The sequence below is a fragment of the Spermophilus citellus genome (genome assembly GCF_964194105.1).
Source record: "Spermophilus citellus genome assembly, chromosome: 15".
Classification (NCBI taxonomy): domain Eukaryota; kingdom Metazoa; phylum Chordata; class Mammalia; order Rodentia; family Sciuridae; genus Spermophilus; species Spermophilus citellus.
Window position 1 is genome coordinate 30,738,524 of NC_138195.1, and position 22,902 is coordinate 30,761,425.

Sequence of the window (22,902 nt, forward strand, 5' to 3'; positions counted from 1 at the left end):
TGGCAGGAAGAGGAGGGGAATTCATTTAGGCTTATGATCAACCATCAGGTGGACCCAGGCACCAGTGAGTACTGACACCCTGACATAATGAGGGATAAATTAAAGTTAAATTGTTTACATACTTAGCTTGATTCAGTGAGACCCCATGGCTACCAGTTGAAACAGGTAGTATGGTGAAATATAAGTCAGAACCAGGTCTTCAAGAATTTAAACTTGTGGGCTGGGGTTGTGGCTCAGTGGTAGAGTGCTGGCCTCACATATATAAGGCACTGTATTAGATCCTCAGAACTCATACAAAATAAATAGCTAGCTAGCTAGCTAGATAAATAAATAATTAAAGGTATTGTGTCCACAACTAAAAATATTTTTTATGAAAGATTTTAATAAATGATTAGTCCTGCTACTTCTTAATTTGATAGCCCAATTTTGCCTATTGTGAAACCTGAAGAGAATAAGTAGCACCTCATGGTGGATTACACCAACCTTAGTGCAATGGTCCCATCCATTAAGTTCCCATATCCAATATTATTAAAATTACTGTTTTAATTAACTTTTCATCATTGTTACCAAAAGACCTGATAAGAACAATGTAGAGGAGGAAAAGTTTATTTTTCTTCATGGCTTCAGAAGTTCATTCCATGGTGGGCTGATTCTGTAGCTCTGGGCCCACAATGAGGCAGAGTATCACAGTGAAAGGGCATGACAAAGGAAAGCTGCTCAGAACAAGACAACCAGAAAGCAGAGAAAGAGAGAGCTCTGCTCACCTGGGACAAAATATCAGCTACACAGTCACACCCCAGGGACCTATTTCTCCAGCCACACTCTACCTGCTAAAAAAAAATTACCACCCCATTAATTTGTATCAGTGGATTAATCCACTGATTAGGTTACATCTAATCACTTCATCTATGAAAATTTTTCCTTTTTTTACATGAGCTTTGTGGAGACATCTTATATGTAAACCATAACTTTTCACTCCTGACTTCCAAAGGATCGTGCAAAATACATGTAGTCAGTTTCCAAGAGTCCCCATAATTTTACTACTTTCAACATTGCACAAAAGTCCAAGTCTAAAATCTCATCTGAGACTCAAAGCAAACTTATGGATGGTTTCCTCTGTAAAGATCAAAAGCAAGTAACATATATTCAATATATAATGGCACAGAGTAAACATTTTCATTCCATAAGGGAAAAATTGGGACATTGAAAGAAATGAGACCAAAGCAAAACTGAAAACCAGTTGAGCAAACAAGTATTACAGCTTCACTCCTGAGCATCTGGGGCACATGGCATTGTGAAGTTCTCTCCAAAGCCTTTTTTAGTTCCACCCATATGGCTTTGGTATTTGTAGCTCATATGGCCTCTCACTTGGCTTGTTTCTGCTTGATTCCTGCAGCTTTTCTTGGCAGCTATCCCACAGTACTGACACCTCTTAATCTCTGGGACCTCCACTGAAGCTTTGACTTTCTTTTCACATTGTCATGTATCATCCTCTCAGGGGCAGCCTGCAAGATTCTGACCCAGCTACCCTTTGCCTGGCCTTCCAGACCTTCCTTTGAAATCTTGGTGGAAACCTCTATGACCCCCTAACCTCCAGAACCCAGAATTCCTACAGAACCAGCACCTCAAGTCTCCTAGGACCATGATTACAGTAGCCTTTGAGGGCCTGGATGGCTAAGCACAGTGAAAAATCTTCCTACATCTGGGGTTGTGGCTCAGTGGTAGAACACTCACCTAGCACATGCGAGGCCCTGGGTTTCATTCTCAGCACCACATATAAATAAATAAAATAAAGGTAATGTATCCAACTATAACTAAAATAACAAATATTAAAAAAAGAAAAAGAAAAAACTTCCTAGTACTTCCCTGCCGCGTCCGGCGAAAAGGACCGAGTCCGGCGGGAGACGTCGGGGTTAAAAGAATTCACAGGACACCAAGGTTCTTCATCCAGGGAGAGTCTGTCTTTATTATCTCAGCTCATACTTATATATTTCTTTCAGACAGAATGGAAAGTTACTGGTAGGCGGAAGCAAGGACGGAGGGGGGCAGGTGGTCCTTGTCGACTCATACTAAGCCTTCAACCAGGAACCTTATCAGACCCAAGCAGGTCAGGACGTTCCCACATAACCGTTATAGGCTGAATAATATGGAAACAGACACCACAAATCTTTCAAGGCCTTGGGAGCTGGCCTCTTTGGCGTGCACACAAGAAACCAGGGCTGGGCCCAAGCCCCGGGGGCCAGGGGGAGTCCGTGCCAGCAGTTCCCCCTCTTTTGTTTGTTGCACGTCAAAGGGAATCAAGTAGCCCCTGTCTTAGGTCGTTCACTGCCCTTACAGTGCTTACCCGTCTCTGGGGAGGCCCCATTCCCCTGTCTTAGGTTGCAGTGTAAGCGTGAAAGTTGCCCGTCTCTGGGTACTACAAGATCAGCTCGTTATTACCAAGGCATTTAGTGGTAGCGATCCAGCCAGTCATTATTGGGTCTCTAATTGGTTCCGGTTAGACAAGGCATAGAGTCAGAGGAGAGGAATAACAAAAATAAAGAAGGAAAAGGGGGTAAAAGGAGGAAGGCATGAAGCAGGGATCATTGTAGAAAAATCATCTTCGAATCGGTCGGAGACAAACTTCAGCAAGATCATCCTTGGTTTGTAGGCGTTGATAATGAACCTGTATTGGCTTAGAAGTCAGAATGTTAATTTGATCTTTAATAAATTGTGTCATTCTCTTGACAAGGCAGGGGCCTACAGCAACTATAAGGAGGAGACCGAAAAGCGGTCCCATATTGTGAGTGGCGGCATCTGTTTTAGCATTGCCTTCCGCCAGAGGCCCAGGAAGCTCTGAATGTCCTCGGATATGTCCAATGAATAAAGGATCTCGTCTAGCCCAAACAAGAAGCTGAACCGTTTGTAATTGTTCCATGATAGTAGATTGCCTGCCAATATAAGGGGCTGTTTCAATAACTAAGGCTAAATTGGCAACATAGAGACTATCAGTATACACATTAAGTGGGGTGGAATTGTAAAGTTTAAGGGCCATAATTAGAGCCTCAACTTCTGATCTTTGGGCAGACAGTTTAGGAACAGGGTGTCGAATTACTTGAGATCCATCAAAACCAACAGCAAATCCCCCTTTTGCTCCATCTGTTCATACCTCCCTGGTATCACAAAATACAATTGCTAAATTCCCAAGGAAATTCTTAAAACAGATTCAGGGACGGGGAAAAGAATCCATAAAAGAAAATTTCAGAGAAAAACAACAACCAGCCTGATCCTGAATTTCCTTAACCCAGGTTCTTAGCCTCTCCCCAACCTGGCCTTGCTATAACTCAGCCTTGCAAATAGGAGCTCCAGTTACCAGCCCAGAAAGGCTCCACCATGGCCAGTAGCAGCCTCTGGCTACCATTGCTAGGGAGCTTTGCCAGAACTCTTGCATCTGTTCTGCTAGTTAATCCTCAGTTTCTTGTGGATAAAGGACTCCCCTTTCAAAGTCACCAGTGAGTAAACTGAGGCCCAGAGAAGGGGCAGGACTTATCAGGGCCATTCAAATCCAGGAGGACTCCAGCCTAGGACTCCACCTGTGAGGAGCTGGGGAAGAGAAGGTAGACCCCAGCTGGCCACTCCCCTGCTCCATCCTCCCACCCAGGCCTCACCTTGGGCCTGCATGCGGGTCCGGACCAGGGCCAGGGGATAACTGGCTATCTGGCCACAGGTGCTGGAGATGGTACCGCAGGCTAGGAGCACGAGGATCCCTGGGTTTGCCGATTCCTGGCTATATTGCTGGAGCCAGTGGTTCTTCAGGGTCTCATAGACGGCCAGATCGATGCCCGCGTAGGGAATGATGCCCAGCACGTTGGGCAGGTAGCCTCGGTAGAAGGCGCGGGGCCCTTCTTGCTCCAGGATCCGCAGTGCACAGTCCAGCAGCCCCTTGTACTGACCAGTCCGGCGCAGGGTCAGCCGTGTTTTCAGCACCTCCATGGGGTAGATGATGGTCTGGGCTGTGGCACCAGCCAGGGAGCCAGCCACGAAGCGCTCCTGCACCTGCAGCGTTTCCTGCCGTCCCCGGATGACGTGCTTGATCTGCTCATAGGCCATGAACTTGATGGCTGACTCGGGGGCGATCTTGAGTACATTGATACCATTACCACGCCACAGGGAGAGGATGCCCCCCTCTTGGATCATGCTCTGTAGACCCCCAAGGATGTTGAGTCTATTGGTTTTTGAGGCGTGAACCTGCATGCAGACCTTGAGGCGGTCCAGAGGAGCTGTGCCTGTCCGCGACACTGCGCCTGCAACTGCACCAGCCACCAGCTGCTTCCACCACATGCCCGTCAGCTTCTCCTGCTTTGAGAACTCATCTGGCACTGTCAGGCATTCGCCAATGTCCAGAACCGTGGAATGCTAATGGTTAGCACTCTGGACTTTGAATCCAGCGATCCGAGTTCAAGTCTCGGTGGGACCTCCAATTGCCGCGTCCGGCGAAAATGACCGAGTCCGGCGGGAGACGTCGGGGTTAAAAGAATTCACAGGACACCAAGGTTCTTCATCCAGGGAGAGTCTGTCTTTATTATCTCAGCTCATACTTATATATTTCTTTCAGACAGAATGGAAAGTTACTGGTAGGCGGAAGCAAGGACGGAGGGGGGCAGGTGGTCCTTGTCGACTCATACTAAGCCTTCAACCAGGAACCTTATCAGACCCAAGCAGGTCAGGACGTTCCCACATGACCATTATAGGCTGAATAATATGGAAACAGACACCACAAATCTTTCAAGGCCTTGGGAGCTGGCCTCTTTGGCGTGCACACAAGAAACCAGGGCTGGGCCCAAGCCCCGGGGGCCAGGGGGAGTCCATGCCAGCACTCCCCATATAAGCCTCAATTTTACTCAAACTATTTTGACCAAACTGCATATTTTTCAAAATTTTTGCTTTGCTGTCTCCTCCTGATTATCACAAGAAAATTTGGATAAAAGTCATCACCAATATCCATGCCACTGCATGAATGCTGTGCTACCTTAGAATTTCCTTTGTAATATTAATTAGTACATCACTTTTAAATTCAGTCTCATGAAAAAAAATCTCAGGGCCTGGGTGAAATGTAGTCAATTTTCAATTTTCTTACCAGAACATAACACAAATGATCTCTAGTCCAATTTCTAATGGTGTCCTCCTTCTCTGAAAACTCATGAGCCTGATTTTTACTGTACACAGTTCTATCAGCATTCTGATATTCTGACCTCCACCAGAATTACCCATTAAATGCAACTTACAGCATTCTAAAGTTTTTTTTTTTTTTTTTTTTTTTTTTTTTTTTTTTTTCAGTTTGCATCTCTAAACTTTTCCAAATTCTCCCCCCTGCAAACCAATTTCAAAGATTTCTTAACCACATGGTCAGGTAGTCTCAGCAACAACCCTACTTCTCAATACAAACTTCTATTTTAGTCAGCATTTTCAACATAGTGAAAAAGAAGAACAATGTAAAGGAAGAAAAGGACCAATAAGAGTAGGAAAAACTTATTCTAGTTCACACTTCCAGAGGTTTAGTCCATGGTCAGCCAATTCCATACCTCTGAGCGCAAGGTAATGCAAAACATTATGTCAAGAGGGTATGGTGATGGAAAGCTGCTCAGGTCTTGCTAGGAAGCAGAGATTGACTTACATTCACTAGGGACAAAATATAAACCCCAAATCCATCATGCCCTCAGGGATTTATTTCTCCAGCTACACCATACCTGCCTACAGTTACCACCGAGCTAATCCATATCAGTGAATTAATCACTTATTATGTTATATCTCTTATAATTTATTAATCTCACCTTTGAAAATTATTGCATTGTGAGCTTTTGGGAGTCACTTCATATCTAAGCCAAGCAATCAGTAACTCTATTCAATCAGCACCAGAAAAATATTTTCAGTATAGATTGGGTTGACATATTCTATCCAGTGCCTGTTTCAAAAGCATTTCTGCCACAGTTTCCTTCATTTCCAAAGAGTCACAAACCTCATTTACTAGATCACCCAGTGAGGAAACTTAATACCTTTGCAGATAAGATATTAACTGAATCTTTCTTTCTTCAAGTACAAACATATGACTTTACATGGAAGAGAACCCACTCTGAGGAAATTCATTTGATGCTTATGAAGGACATCCAAATCCAGCATCTTTCTTGAGTCCTAAAGGCAATGTTGTCCTTATTTACAGATTTTAATTAATCTCCCTGATGCGCTAATTTATGAATCATCCCACTATTCATAGTAGTCCCTCCTAAAAAGACCCTAGAATCTGTTAAAATTTTATATAAGTAGCACCAAAATACAGTTAGGTAGAATAAATTAGACTTTTATAGCATAACAGGGAAGCTATTGGTTATAACAATCTATGACATATTTCAAAATAACTTATACAAATATGAAATTTTCAAAACATAGAAAGGATTGATGTTTGTTGAGATAGAAATGCTTATTATCCTGATTTGATCATTACACATTGTGTACATGGGTCAAATAATCATTTCGTGCCCCCATAGAGTTGTATAAAATCGTCACAATAAAATAACAAAAATAAATTTGTAGGTTTTTTTCATTTTTTCCTTCAGACACTCTTTCCTAGAAGATTTAGGAACATTATGCCATGGTTCCTAAAGTCTCTGGACCTCTACTATTAAAAAATAAATAAATCTGTATACACCAAGAATAAAGTTTGCTGGCCACATATAAAGCTTTCCTGGACATGTCGTTTCTTACGGACTCTGAGCCTGTGACTGTCTGTAGAGGCTAACACTATCTGTGCCATTCTAAAAATAACTTTGCAATAGCTTCCCCAGAAGGCAAGTTTTGCCTCCACTACTAACTTATGCCAGTTGTGATCTTGAGGAACTTTGTAATGTTCCCACATTACAATGTTTCTCATAAGTAAAATATAAATGTTAATGATTCCTATTTTTAAAATGTATTAGGAAAACAGAAGCCACTGCCATGCCTGGTGGTCTCTTCTTTGAGCACAATTGGGTTATCTCAGATGCAAATTCTGACACTGCCTCTGTGGTCGCTGCTGCTAAACTAGAAGTCTCCTGTCAATCAATCGCCACCTGCACCACTACTACCATTCCTGCTGCCTCTGGTTCCACTGCTGCCAGCCTGAGGTTGCCTGGAGGTCTTCTTTCTGGGTCCTGCTGCCAGAGAAGAAACCGCTGCCCCGGATGCAACTGAAACCAACACTTCTGCAGACCCTTGGAGATTGCCTGGTGACGCTGCCCCCACAGCTACAGTTGAAGCCAAGGCTCCTGAGGGCCTGCTGCCTGCTGCCAACAACCACTACCACTGCTGCTACCACAGGGCTGGTTGGGGGAGACTCCAGGTTTGTTTGCATGTGGCAGCATCCATTTTGGGACACCAATCAGGGCTGGGGCCTGGGTGCCAACAGGTTTACCACCACAAAAGCCTCTCTCTGGGGACTCCAGCTGGAACCTGAAGGTCCAGTGTGGGGATGCCTGTAGGTTTGAAGGAGACTGGGTCTTCCTGTTGAGAGTGCTGGTGGCTCTTGTCTTGCTGCTCCATCCCAGGGTTGCTCTTTTGCATGAATGTATCTCTGGTGGTCTCTCTGCAAGTAGGAGCAGCATTGAGATCTTCGGACTGCAGTGTGGCCAAGCCAGAGGTATCTGAAGTCCAGATCTTTGGAATAGAGACTGGGTTTTTGATGGCTGATCTAGGTTTGGTGATCCTGAGAGACATTAGAGACAGGGCAGAGAAACTGTTGAACACTGACAGACAGTTTGAATTTCCAGCAAGATTTTTTATTTTATTTTATTTTTTGATTCACTAATATCTCTACCATACTTGGAACACAATGTTTTTTTGTGCATCAGTATGTGGAGAACAATAATATATGAATGGTGTTTTGCATTTGTTGTATTCCTATATCTTTAATTTTTTTCTCTTTTTTTCATATTCTTACTCTATCTTTATTTTCTTGGTTTTCTTTCCAACTTTTCTCCAACTAACAGCCAATCTCTATCACTCCTATTCCACTCTTCCTGTGAATTTTTACTTCTAGATTCTCTCTTCCTCCCTTGTGAATATCACATACTACACTAGTCTAGTCTCTCATCCACCATTTGAAATTGTAAATCATTTTAACAAATATTCTCTTGGTACTATATATATTTATTGAACTCATCATTTTGGTTTAATGAGAGAAAGCAGTAGACACCTTAGTGGGAACTATCAGGTTTAAGGCTATATATATTGTGTACACTGGGTACTGTTGATATTAGCCTCACCAGTAAAGGTGAAGTGCTGGAAACTTTCAGGGAGACTATAGATCTACAGGATAGAATTTATCCTGCCTTAGATTCATAGTTTTAGATGGGAAAACATAATAACAACATGAAAAAAAAAAGGGAATAAAGTGTCTCAAACAAACCAAGATGCTTCAACAACAGAAACCACTGATAACACAGTAGAAAAAATGTCCAAGAAGGAGTTCATAGTGCGTATAGTTAAAATGATATGTGAAGTAAAGGCTAGTATAAGGAGTAAAATCAAAGAAAAAATACAGTAAGTGAAACACCACTTCAATAGAGTTAGAGATTGTGGGGAAAAAAACAAGCAGAAATCCTCAAAATGAAGGAATCAGTAAGCTAAATTATAAATTCAACAGAAAGTATCACCAACAGACTAGACCACTTAGAAGACAGAACCTCAGACAATGAAAACAAAATATATAATCTTGAAAGTAGGGTTGAATATGTGGAGAAGATGGTGAAAAACCATAAACAGAACATCCAGGAATTACAGGGTAACATGAAAAGACCAAATTTAAGAGTTATTGGAATAGATAAAGGAGCAGAGATACAAACCAAAGGAATGCACAATTTTTTTCAATGATATAATAGCAGAAAATCTCCCAAACCTAAAGAATGGAATGGAAAATCAAATACACGAGAGTTACAGGACCCCAAATGTACATAATTACAGCAGACCCACACCAAGACACATTTTAATGAGAATGAGGAATGCACAGAATAAGTATAAAATCTAAAAGGCCGTGAGATTTTAAAAAATCAAATTACATATAGAGGAAAATCAATTGGATCTGAACTGATTTCTCAACCCATACCTTCAAAGCTAGAAGGTCCTGGAATAATATATTTCAAGCTCTGAAAGACAATGGATGCCAACCAAGAATTTTATATCCAGAACAATTAAGTTTCAGATTTGAAGATGAAATTAAAATATTCCATGAGAAACAAAAATTAAAAGAATTCACAACTAGAAAGCCTCCACTACAGAGCATTCTCAACAAAATATTCTGTGAGGATGAAGTGGGACAAAAAAAGTGAAAACCAGCAAAGGGAGAATATAATCTAAAGGGACATCTAACCAAATGAGATACTAAGACAAATCAAGACCAGAAATAAATCAAAATGATAGGGAATACAAATCATGTCTCAATAATAACCTTGAATGTTAACAGACTAAACTCATCAATCAAAAGACACAGACTGACAGATTGGATTAAAAAGCAAGACCCAACAATATGATGTCTTCAAGAGACTCACTTCATAAGAAAATACATCCATAGGCTGAAGGTAAAATGATGGGGTAAAAACTAATCACTCTTATGAACTGCATAAACAAGCAGGGGTTTTCAGTCTCCTCTCAGATAAAGTAGATTTCAAACCAAAATTAATCAGAAGAGAAAAAGGAGTACATTTCTTAGTTCTTGAGAGAAGTATATATAATCAAGACATAACAATTATAAATATTTATGCCCCAAACAATGGAGCATGTATGTACATAAAAAAAAAAAACCCTTCTCAATTTCAAGAGACAAATAGACCACAATACAATAACACTGGGTGACTTTAACACACCTCTTTCATTAATGGACAGATCTTAAAAAAAATAAATAAGAATACTATAAAACTAAATAATAAATCAATAATTTAGGCTTAATAGACATAATAGAATATTTCATCCATCAATGAGCAAATATATTTTTTTCTCAGGAGCACATGGCTTCTTCTCTAAAATAGATACTATCTTATGACACAAAGCAATTCTTAGTAAATACAAAAAAAGATAATACCTTGCATTATATCAGATAACAATGGAATGAAATTAGAAATCAATGATAAAATAAAAAATGGAACTAATATAACAAATGGAGACTAAATAATACACAATTGAATGACGAATAGATAATACAAGAAATCAAAGGATGAAATAAAAAATTCTTAGAGGTAAATGAAAACATTAATACAACATATCAAAATCTCTGCGACAATATGAAGGCAGGGACTTCCGGGCAAGATGGCGGCTTGAATGCAGCGGGCAGCGGTGGAAAGCTTAGATGAGCCTTTCCACAGCTCCTGTAGCAGCATCTGCCCCAATTTCAGCTGAAGACTGAGGGTCCCCAGGGACTGGAAGAAATCACAGTGCCGGCTTGGAAAGAAGAAGAGGAGCCACAGCCGCCGCCGCCGGCCGTACCGACACGCTCCCCTGAGCGCTGGTCCCTCCCCGCCGCCCGGTAACAGGCCGCCGCGCCTCCGCGCTCCCACCACCGCCGCCACAGGCCCGCCGGAGCCGGAGCCGGAGGGAGTGGAACGGCCCCGCACCCCGACCGCCGCCGCCGGCGCCTCGGACCGGGCCGCGCCAAAGCCACGTCCCGCCTCGCGCGAGGAGGAGGGCGCGTGGCCGTTGTGGGACCTGGACCTGCCGGGACGCGGCGCCGAGTCCGCAGCGCCCGCGCCGAGTGGCCCCCGCCACTCGAGCGCCCCCGAGGTCCCTGGGCGGTTGAGTGTGGTTTTGCCGCCGCCAGGCCCGCACCGCCGGAGCCCCGCGGAGCCGCTGCCTGGGACGGAGCCCAGGCCTGTGATTGAAAACATCAAGTCATGAGCCAAGGTGGAGGGAATTCATCACGACTTCAGCGTGAGCAGTAAGGCTGCAGCCCCAGACCACGCGGCCCTGAGGCGCCGCCTCCCCTCCCCCAACCCGCACCCCCTCCCCGGGGGTCCCGAAGGCCGCCGCCGCCGCCGCAGCCACATCCCGCGGAACACCATAGAGCAGAATCTGCACCGCGCGAATGAGCTGCCGAATTATATGAAACAGCTGATAAGATGAGTGACAATTTAAAATCCAAGTGATCCGAGAACACACACTGAGCTCTGACCCGCTGAATTCAAACTCCCGGTCACCTGCTTCCCGCAGACAAACAGCTATGACACTGCATTAATTCATCCGGCTGAAACAACTGGTCAGCCCTTATCATACGAATGTAAATGCCTACCGAGCCTTCATAAGTAGTGGCCACAGGTTTGAAACGGGGCTTGGGAGAGGAGGACCCACACGTTGAATTGGTCGCCCGGCAAAGGGAAACGACGTCATCAGACTGCTGCAGAGGAGATAACTTAGTTGAAACAGGTGTGTGATCCCATAGCCTTACCTCTCCACACATCGGGAAACCCTTAGGGCCCCTCCCAGCTCTCCCGTGAGTGCTACAGCCAGCCCGAGGAAATCAGAGGTGGTGCGGGTCCCGCAGAGCGGAACCACCACCCCCACCAGGGCTGACAGCTGAGGTTCCTTGCACCAGCTACCGGGGGCGTGGCTACTGGAGGGCAAGTAAAATACGCTGAGGATTCTCAGCCCCAAACTCTACAAGCTTAGGGTCTGAGGGAATGGCAAACTGGAAGAGTGTGCCCAGTCGTTCATGAAAACAGGGGTCCCGGGAGCAGCAGACTTGGCGTGTAGCCAGTATTGTGAGAGGGGGCCTGGCTAGAGAAAAAGTGGGAAGCGACTAGACACAAGAGGAGGCCCTAGACACTCAGGATTGGAGACTCGCCCAGTCTGGGAGGAGCTACTGCACAGTGATTGGTTCCCGCGTATTGACAGGAGTAACTTGACCTGGTGGGCACAGCGCCATCTCCTGGAAGAGAAGTTAATCAAACTCTAAGACTGCATCTATTAGGTTTTTTTTTTTTTTTTTTTTTTTTGATCTGGGTTTTTCTTTCATTTTCATTTTTTCTTTCTTGTTGTTTTATTAATTTTTTTTTTCTTAAAAATTTTTTTTTTAATTTTTTTTTCTACTAATTTTAATTTAAATTTTTTTTTAAATTATTATTATTACTTTATTTTATTATTTTTTTAAAATCTTTTTCTTTTTTAGTTCCTATTCTTTTTCTTCTTTAGCCTTTTCATTTTTCTTATCCCCCCTTTTTTCTTGAATTCTACCTGCCTATTCTCATTCTCTTTAGAGACTTCTTCCCTTCCCTTCAAATACCTTTCCTCCCAAGCATCAAATTAATTTATAGGAGTAAACAGTAACTCAGCAGTCAAACAGAACAAGAAGCAACATGAGCAGCTTCAAAAAACAAGGAAGAAAAGGAGTACAAACAATGCAGGAGAGCCTAAATATTCAGGAGGACCTAGAGTCATCAGATAAATGGTCATATAAAGAACTCAAGGAACACCTAAGACAGATGGAATGGAACCTTAAAGAAGATACAAGACAGCAAATTCAAGCAGCGAAAGAACACATTGAGAATGCATTTCACAAACAGATAAAAGAAGAAGTTAAGCATCTTTATCAGGAGATAGAGGTTATAAAAAATAATCAAACAATAATTCTAGAAATGAAGGAAACGATAAACCAAATGAAAAACTCAATTGAGAGTATCACTAACAGAGTGGAGCAGGTAGAAGCCAGAACGTCAGATAATGAAGACAAAATATACCATCTTGAAAAGAGTCTAGCCAACTCAGAAAGGCTGGTAAAAAATCACGAGAAAAACCTCCAAGAATTATGGGATAACATAAAGAAACCAAACTTACGAGTCATCAGGATAGAAGAAGGTACAGAGATTCAAACCAAGGGAATGAGAAACTTGCTGAATGAGATAATTACAGAAAACTTTCCAGAAATAAAAAAGGAAACAGATATACAAATTGAAGATGCATACAGGACACCGAGCACACAAAATCACAGTAGACCAACGCCAAGACACATTGTTATGAAGATATCCAATATACAGAACAAAGAGAAAATATTAAAAGCTACAAGAGAAAGGAGACAGATTACATTTAGGGGTAAACCAATACGGTTAACCACGGATTTTTCATCACAGACACTGAAAGCAAGAAGGTCATGGAACAATGTATTTCAAACACTGAAAGACAATGGATGCCAACCAAGAATTCTGTATCCAGCAAAATTAAGCTTTAGGTATGACAACGAAATAAAAATCTTTCATGATAAACAAAAGTTAAAAGAATTTGCAGCCAGAAAACCAGCATTGCAAAGCATTTTGAACAAAACACTACAAGAAGAAGAAATGAAAAACAATAACCAAAACCATCAGTGGGAAGTGCCTCAGTAAAGACAGAGGGCAAGGGGAAAGACAATCATGGAGAAACAAACTAAATTTTTTTTTTTTTTAAAAAGGATAAACAATCAAACATGGATGGAAGTTCAAACCACATATCAATAGTAACTCTGAATGTTAATGGCTTAAACTCTCCAATAAAGCGACATAGGCTGGTATCATGGATTAAAAAAACAAATCCAACAATATGCTGCCTCCAGGAGACACATCTGATTGGAAATGACATACACAGGCTGAAGGTGAAAGGATGGGAAAAAATATACCACACACATGCTCCTCGCAAGCAAGCAGGGGTGGCCATCCTCATATCGAATAAAATTGACTTCAAGACTAAGTTAATCAAAAGGGATAAAGAAGGTCATTATATGCTGTTAAAAGGAACCATTCACCAACAAGACATAACAATTATCAATATTTACGCACCAAATAATGGTGCTGCGACATACATAAAACAAATTCTCCTCAAATTCAAGAATCAAATAGACCACAACACAATAATTATGGGAGACTTCAACACACCTCTCTCACCATTGGACAGATCCTCCAAACAAAAGTTAAATAAAGAAACTATAGAACTCAATACCACAATCAATAACCTAGACTTAACTGACTTATATAGAATATATCAACCATCATCAAATGGATATACTTTCTTCTCAGCAGCACATGGATCCTTCTCAAAAATAGACCATATATTATGCCATAGGGCAACCCTCAGTAAATATAAAGGGGTGGAGATAATACCATGCATTCTATCTGATCATAATGGAATGAAACTGGAAATCAATAACAAAAGAAGGAAGGAAAAATCCTACATCACATGGAAAATGAACAATATACTACTGAATGATCAATGGGTTACAGAAGACATAAAGGAGGAAATCAAAAAATTCTTGGAGATAAACGAAAATACAGACACAACATATCGGAATCTATGGGACACAATGAAAGCAGTTTTAAGAGGAAAGTTCATCGCCTGGTGGTCACTCCTCAAAAAAAGAAGAAACCAACAAATAAATGAGCTCACACTCCAACTCAAAGCCCTAGAAAAGGAGGAGCAAAACAACAGCAAATATAGCAGAAGGCAAGAAATAATTAAAATCAGAGCGGAAATTAATGAAATTGAAACAAAAGAAACTATTGAAAAAATTAACAAAACTAAAAGTTGGTTCTTCGAAAAAATAAATAAGATCGACAGACCTTTAGCCATGCTAACAAAGAGAAGAAGAGAGAGAACTCAAATTACTAACATACGGGATGAAAAAGGCAATATCACAACAGATGCTACAGAAATACAGAAGACAATTAGAAATTATTTTGAAAACCTATATTCCAATAAAATAGAGGATAGTGAAGACATCGATAAATTTCTTAAGTCATATGATTTGCCCAGACTGAGTCAGGAGGATACACACAATCTGAACAGACCAATATCAATGGATGAAATTGAAGAAGCCATCAAAAGACTACCATCCAAGAAAAGCCCAGGACCGGATGGGTATACAGCGGAGTTTTACAAAACCTTTAAAGAAGAATTAATACCAATACTTTTCAAGTTATTTCAGGAAATAGAAAAAGAGGGAGCTCTTCCAAATTCATTCTATGAGGCCAACATCACCCTGATCCCGAAACCAGACAAAGACACCTCAAAGAAAGAAAACTACAGACCAATATCTCTAATGAACCTAGATGCAAAAATCCTCAATAAAATTCTGGCGAATCGAATACAAAAACACGTCAAAAAAATTGTGCACCATGATCAAGTAGGATTCATCCCTGGGATGCAAGGATGGTTCAACATACGAAAATCAATAAATGTTATTCACCACATCAATAGACTTAAAGATAAGAACCATATGATCATCTCGATAGATGCAGAGAAAGCATTCGACAAAGTACAGCATGCCTTTATGTTCAAAACATTAGAAAAACTAGGGATAACAGGAACTTACCTTGACATTGTAAAAGCTATCTACGCTAAGCCTCAGGCTAGCATCATTCTGAATGGACAAAAGTTGAAGGCATTCCCTCTAAAATCCGGAACAAGACAGGGATGCCCTCTATCTCCACTTCTATTCAATATAGTTCTCGAAACACTGGCCAGAGCAATTAGACAGACGAAAGAAATTAAAGGCATAAAAATAGGAAAAGAAGAACTTAAATTATCACTATTTGCAGATGACATGATTCTATACCTAGAAGACCCAAAAGGGTCTACAAAGAAACTACTAGAACTAATAAATGAATTCAGCAAAGTGGCAGGATATAAAATCAACACGCATAAATCAAAGGCATTTCTGTATATCAGCGACAAAACTTCTGAAATGGAAATGAGGAAAAACACTCCATTCACAATATCCGCAAAAAAAATAAAATACTTGGGAATCAACCTAACAAAAGAGGTGAAAGACCTATACAATGAAAACTACAGAACCCTAAAGAGAGAAATAGAAGAGGATCTTAGAAGATGGAAAAATATACCTTGTTCATGGATAGGCAGAACTAACATCATCAAAATGGCAATATTACCAAAAGTTCTCTATAGGTTTAATGCAATGCCAATCAAAATACCAACGGCATTTCTTGTAGAAATAGATAAAGCAATCATGAAATTCATATGGAAAAATAAAAGACCCAGAATAGCAAAAGCAATTCTAAGCAGAAAGTGTGAATCAGGCGGTATAGCGATACCAGATTTCAAACTATATTACAGAGCAATAGTGACAAAAACAGCATGGTACTGGTACCAAAACAGGCGGGTGGACCAATGGTATAAAATAGAGGACACAGAGACTAATCCACAAAGTTACAACTATCTTATATTTGATAAAGGGGCTATAAGCATGCAATGGAGGAAGGATAGCATCTTCAACAAATGGTGTTGGGAAAACTGGAAATCCATATGCAACAAAATGAAACTGAATCCCTTTCTCTCGCCATGCACAAAAGTTAACTCAAAATGGATCAAGGAGCTTGATATCAAATCAGAAATTCTGCGTCTGATAGAAGATAAAGTTGGCTCCGATCTACAGATTGTGGGGTCGGGCCCCAAATTCCTTAATAGGACACCCATAGCACAAGAGTTAACAACTAGAATCAACAAATGGGACTTAATTAAACTTAAAAGTTTTTTCTCAGCAAAAGAAACAATAAGAGAGGTAAATAGGGAGCCTACATCCTGGGAACAAATTTTTACGCCTCACACTTCAGATAGAGCCCTAATATCCAGAGTATACAAAGAACTCAAAAAATTAGACAATAAGATAACAAATAACCCAATCAACAAATGGGCCAAGGACCTGAACAGACACTTCTCAGAGGAGGATATACAATCAATCAACAAGTACATGAAAAAATGCTCTCCATCTCTAGCAGTCAGAGAAATGCAAATCAAAACCACCCTAAGATACCATCTCACTCCAGTAAGATTGGCAGCCACTATGAAGTCAAACAACAACAAGTGCTGGCGAGGATGTGGAGAAAAGGGTACACTTGTACTTTGCTGGTGGGACTGCAAATTGGTGCGGCCAATTTGGAAAGCAGTTTGGAGATTCCTGGGAAAGCTGGGAATGGAACCACCATTTGACCCTGCTATTGCCCTTCTCGGACTATTCCCTGAAGACCTCAAAAAAGCATGCTACGCGGATACTGCCACATCAATGTTCATAGCAGCACAATTCACAATAGCTAGACTGTGGAACCAAACCAGATGCCCTTCAATAGATGAATGGATAAAAAAAATGTGGCATCTATACACAATGGAGTACTATGCAGCAATAAAAAATGACAAAATCATAGAATTTTCAGGGAAATGGTTGGTACTAGAGCAGATTATGCTTAGTGAAGCTAGCCAAACCCTAAAAAACAAATACCAAATGTCTTCTTTGATATAATGAGAGCAACTAAGAACAGAGCAGTGAGGAAGAGTAGGAAGAAAAAATTAACATTAAACAGAGACTTGAGATGGGAGGGAAAGGGAGAGAAAAGGGTAATTGCATGGAAATGAAGGGAGACCCTCATTGCTAAACAAAATTACACATAAGAGGTTGTGAGGGGAATGGGAAAATAAACAAAGAGAGAAATGAATTACAGTAGATGGGATAGAGAGAGAAGTTGGGAGGGGAGGGGAGGGGGGATAGTAGGGGATAGGAAAGGTAGCAGAATACAACAATTACTATTAGGGCATTATGTAAAATTGTGGATATGTAACCGACGTGATTCTGCTATCTGCATTTGGGGTAAAATTGGGGGTTCATAACCCACTTCAATCTAATGTATGAAATATCATATGTCAAGAGCTTTGTAATGTTATGAACAACCAATAAAAAAAAATATGAAGGCAGTACTAAGAGGAAAGATTATTGCATTGAGTGCATTTATTAAAAGAATTAAAAAGTCAACAAATAAGTGACCTAACACTATATCTCAAAGCCCTAGAAAAGTAAGAGCAAATCAAAACAAAAGAGCAATAGAAAACAGGAAATAATTAAAATCAGAGCTGAAATCAAAACAAAAAAAATAATTGAAAAAATTGAGAAAGCAAAAAGTTGGTTCTTTAAAAAAATAAATAATATACATAAACCCCTGGCCATGCTAATGAAGAGAAAAGGAGAAAAAAAAAACTCAAACTACTAAAATACAAGATGAAGAAAGAAATATCACAATGAATGTCTGAAATACAGAAGATAATTAGAAACTATTTTGAAAATTTATACTCTAATAAAATAGAATATATCAAAACATCAACAAATTTCTAGAGACATATGAGCTACTCAAACTGAATGTTGAGGTCAGACGTGATTTAAACAGATCAATTTCAAGTAATGAAATAGAAAATGCCATCAAAAGTCTACCAACCAAGAAAAGCCCAGGACCAAATGAATTCTCAGCTGAGTTCTAAAAGACTTTCAAAGAAGAATTAACAACAATACTCCTCAAAGTATTCCATGAAATAGAAAATGAGGAAACCCTTTCAAACTCATTCTTTGAGGCTAATACACCCTAATACAAAAACCAGACAAAGACACATCAAGGAAAGAAAACTTCAGACCAATATCCCTGATGAACACAGATGCAAAAATTCTCAATAAAATTCTGGCAAATTGCATACAGAAACATATTAAAAAGATACTGCACCATGATCAAGTGAGGTTCATCCCAGGGATGTGGGGTTGGTTCAACATACAAAAATCAATAAATGTAATTCATCATTTTAATAGACTTATAAACAAGAATTAAATGACCATCTCAATAGGTGCAAAAAAAATTGACAAAATACAGTACAACTTTAAGTTCAAAACAGGACAGAAACTAGGGATAGTGAGAACATATATCAACATTGTAAAAGCTAAATATACTAAACCCAAGGCCAGCATCATTCTAAATGGAGAAAAAAATGAAAGCATTCCTGCTAAAAACTGGCACAAGACAAGGATGTCCTCTTTCACCACTTCTACTCAACATCATTCTTGAAATTCTAGCCAGAGCAATTAGACAAAAGAAAGAAATTAAAGGGATAAAAATAGGTAAAGAAAAACACAATAAGGTGGAGGTCACTAGGAAAGAATAGCATTACCTTATATTAGGTAGAAGGAATTGATGGCAGGGAGGGGAAGGGATGTGAGGAGAGGAACATAGTAGAATGAAACAGACATTATTTCTTTATGTATATATATGACTGCATGACCTACATGATTCTGCAACATGTACACTCAGAAAAATCAGTAATTATATCCGATCTGTGTATGATGTATCAATGTGAATGAGTGCATTCTACTGTCATCTATAACTAATTATAACAAAAATTGTATAAACTACTCAAAATATTTCTAGTAATAGTTATGAAAAATATATTCAAGTCAAAAAAATAGTAAAATGACATTTAGGAACTATCAGATAAAAAAATTTAACTGATATCCCAATTTGGAAAATGTTTTCTTGTATGTATTACAGTTAAAAGCGAAGAGCAATGATCACTGTTATGCATGTTTGATGGAAGGTGAACTGTTTAGTTTATGTGGAATACAAATTAGTAAAATTATGGTTTGGAACTGGAGTGTCCCCCAAAGGTTTATGTTTTGAAAGCATGACACCCAGTGCAACAAGGCTCAGAAGTGGGGCTGTTAGGCAATTGTTGTATCCTGCGGGCTCCCATCTCATAAGTGGTTTAGTCCATTTGATCATTGTATTAATTCAGCAAGTGGATTAATCTGTTGGCAGCTGAATGGCCTACTGGTGATAGGACCTACTTGGAGGGAGTATGTCACTAGAGGCATGCCCTTGGAGACTATATCTTGCCCCTGGTCCCTTCTTTGCTTCCCAGACTTCATGAGGTGAACATTTATATTCCACCATCCTTCAAGCATGATATTCTGCCTCATCTCAAACCAATAGAAATGGAGTTGGCTGACCATGCACTAAATTCTCTAAAATCAAAATAAGTTCTTCGCAACCTGTACACTTGGAAAAATGAGAAATTATACCCCATTTGATTCAATGTATGATGTGTCAAGATCTTTGTATTGTCATGAGCAACTAATAAAAAAAAAGTTCATTGAGCCAAAATAAATCTTTCTTTTTTTTTTCTCCTAGAAATTGTTCTTGTCAGGTATTTTGGTCACATGGATGAAAAACTGAATATCACAGGCAATATCTGCTAGCACTTAAAATGTAAATTTTCTTCTACTTAGCATTTTTTATGAAGTAACTCTCAAATACAAAAGTAAAAAATGTTTATAAATGTTTACTTAAAAGAAAACAAACCCCACACATTTGTATTTTCCTCTGTACAATCATTCAAAAATGTTTATGACTATTTGTGGAGTAGTAAATTGGGAACAGACTTCCACCTTTTATTTTGTAATGTGAGGTAAAATATGAATATGCAAAAATATAAACATACACACAGGTGTGCAATGATAATAATTATTATTTAATTCAGTAAGTGTTATCCAGGAAAGACAATTATTATGCCAGATAGAGCATCTACAAATAACATTTCTCTTGTTTGAGTAGAGACCATAAATTGGCGTAGGGGTTCGTTAAGGAAAAAAAAAAAGTACTGTGTACTCTTATCTCTTATTATTGAATGCTGAGTATTTTTTAAAATACAGGATTATAAAGCCCACAGAATCAGTTAGTTGCCACGATAAATCCATGTTCTCCTTGTGAGGTGTGTGTGTGTGTGTGTGTGTGTGTGTGTGTGTGTGTGTGTGTGTGTGAGAGAGAGAGAGAGAGAGAGAGAGAGAGAGAGAGAGAGAGCATGTATATGATAGAATCTGTATGTGTAGTACATAGCATTTGGAGCTAATGTGCAACTCTGAAATGAGCTTTAAAATAGACATTCTTAAGGAAATAAAGTACAGAAGAAAACTTGTTCAGGAATCAAGTTATTTTAGAAAGAAGTGAACCACATGAGCAGCAGGTGTGTATGCTAATAGAATGTCTCTATATTTTAATTAAGCAGCATTTCCCTACAGAATAATTACATGTGTAGTTTACTCAACTATTTGCTTAAAGGTCATTAACACTCCTGTAATGTGCTAATATACTTTGCTCCTTGGCTAGAAGTTAAAAGCTTTAAGAACCTTTACTTTCATTATGAAAGGAATACATAATAGGTACTCTGCTTATTGAAAATATTTGTTCCCTACAAAATAGGGCATCCAAGACTTAAACAATCATATACTTGGTTATACTTTCATTATTTATAAGATGTGTCATAACTCACTTGTAAGGAATTATGACTTGTGACGTATCAAACAGTAAATATTCTGAGATATCCTCAAATGAACGGTATTCCATCAATGCATTCATTCTTACAGTTGCTGCATGGAAGAACATTGGAGCACCCGAGCATGCACGGCCAGAAAATCACTGTTATCTTTGGCTAAACAGTAGTCAACTGCATTTAAACCTTCCACATGAAAACACCTGGAAGGAAAACAATTGTATTTCTTTGCAAAACTCTCTTGAGAGATCATTGCAGAATTCCCTTATAAATAAAAGAACTCCTATACATTTTAAAGGCTTATAGAAGACTTGATGAAAATAAAAGTGCAATTTTCTCATTTGAAATATTATAAATACACAGAATTATGTAAAATAGGCTTATTAGTGCTGCTTTTCACATCTGAGAATATCAACTAAGTTGAGTTCTCTGAAAGAAATCATAGAAAATCCCATGGGAGAAACTGATAATATTATCCCTCAAAGTGTTGAATTTGACAACAAAGATCTGGTATATTTTAGGGTTTCTGGTTTTTATTTTCCATGCTGGAATTGTGATGTCACTGACGTAGCTTTGATACATTTACTGTCAGCACAGGAATCTTGCAGAAGGAAGAGAAAGAACTTTATTCAACTTTATTAGGGGTGGAAAGGAGAGATATCCAACTTTTTCATCTCTACCAATCAATTTTATCAATTATTGTCAAAGTACTCATGGCTAGAAGAAAATGCTTGGCAGAAAGCATTTTTGATCAAAATAATTTTAGACAAATCACTCAAACTTTTCTAGGAAGGCTCTAAGCATGAATGTCTTTGAACAGAACTGTCATGACTAAATTGCAGTATATTTTTCTCAAAAATGTGGCTCCCAAGGTTATTAAAGCTAGGTAACAAAGGACACAGTTTAATACCATATGAATAAATATTAATTTGAAATGCATTTTAAATCCATACCAAACTTTGTACAAACTTTTGCTTATAACAAACATATTCAGGAGGCCATCTTCCTAGCTCCTCAGAAGTAAATTAAAAGCACAGCTTACATGCAAGAATGTCACAAAGCTATGATAAGACAACCTAGAAAAGTAGGTTTTACCACAAATATATTTGCTTTCTTTTTTAACTGATATGAAATAGTCATACTTTCCTCATGATAAAGTATATATTTTTCTCTTAGGATTTAAATTCTAAGAGAAATTTTTGTCAGGCATATAAAAGTTCTCATCTTACAATTTCATGAAAGAAAGAAAAGAAGGAAGAAGGAGGGGAAAGGGAAAGAAAGAAAGAAGAAATTGTCATCTTTCCCACCTTGTTTTAAGATCCTTTCAAATCTTATTATTTTAAGCATTTGAGGTCATATCAATTAGTACTACAAAATCAAACATATAGGAGATGTGTAAATTAGTTCTTATTACATTTTAGATGTACGTGTAATTATAATTATGATCTTTAATTTGCATGAATTTTATATTAAAAGAAGAAAGAACAGTTACCCAGGTCTTACAACCTGAATTTCTAAAAGAAAAAAAAAAAGTGAATTTAGTCCTGGGTCTTCTTAATTTGAGGCTAAAATTTGCACACACTGTTTACTTTAAATTTCATTACCCATGCTCCTGTACTAGTTTCCAGGGCTGCATAAACAATACAAACTGGCTTAGAAGAAGAGGTTTTTGTTTTGTTTTGTTTTTACTGTTCTGTAGGCTAAAAATCTGAAGTAAAACTCTTGATAGGGCCATGCTACCTTGGAAGTCTCTAGAAGAGGAAATGTCCCTGCCTCTTCAGCACCTGGACGCTCATG

At 39.2% G+C, this 22,902-nt stretch overlaps 1 protein-coding gene across 1 annotated transcript; it reads right to left on the reverse strand.

Moving 5' to 3' along the window:
• Window positions 1-3,155: 3,155 nt before the first annotated feature.
• LOC308634375 (mitochondrial adenyl nucleotide antiporter SLC25A23-like) lies at window positions 3,156-7,363 on the reverse strand (the record flags this gene model as incomplete). The annotated part of the gene is made up of 3 exons (XM_081268215.1): window positions 3,156-4,395; window positions 5,117-5,231; window positions 7,098-7,363. The coding sequence occupies 3 exons, from the start codon at window positions 7,361-7,363 to the stop codon at window positions 3,529-3,531; spliced, it is 1,248 nt and encodes a 415-aa protein (XP_081124341.1). The 3' UTR covers window positions 3,156-3,528.
• Window positions 7,364-22,902: the final 15,539 nt, after the last annotated feature.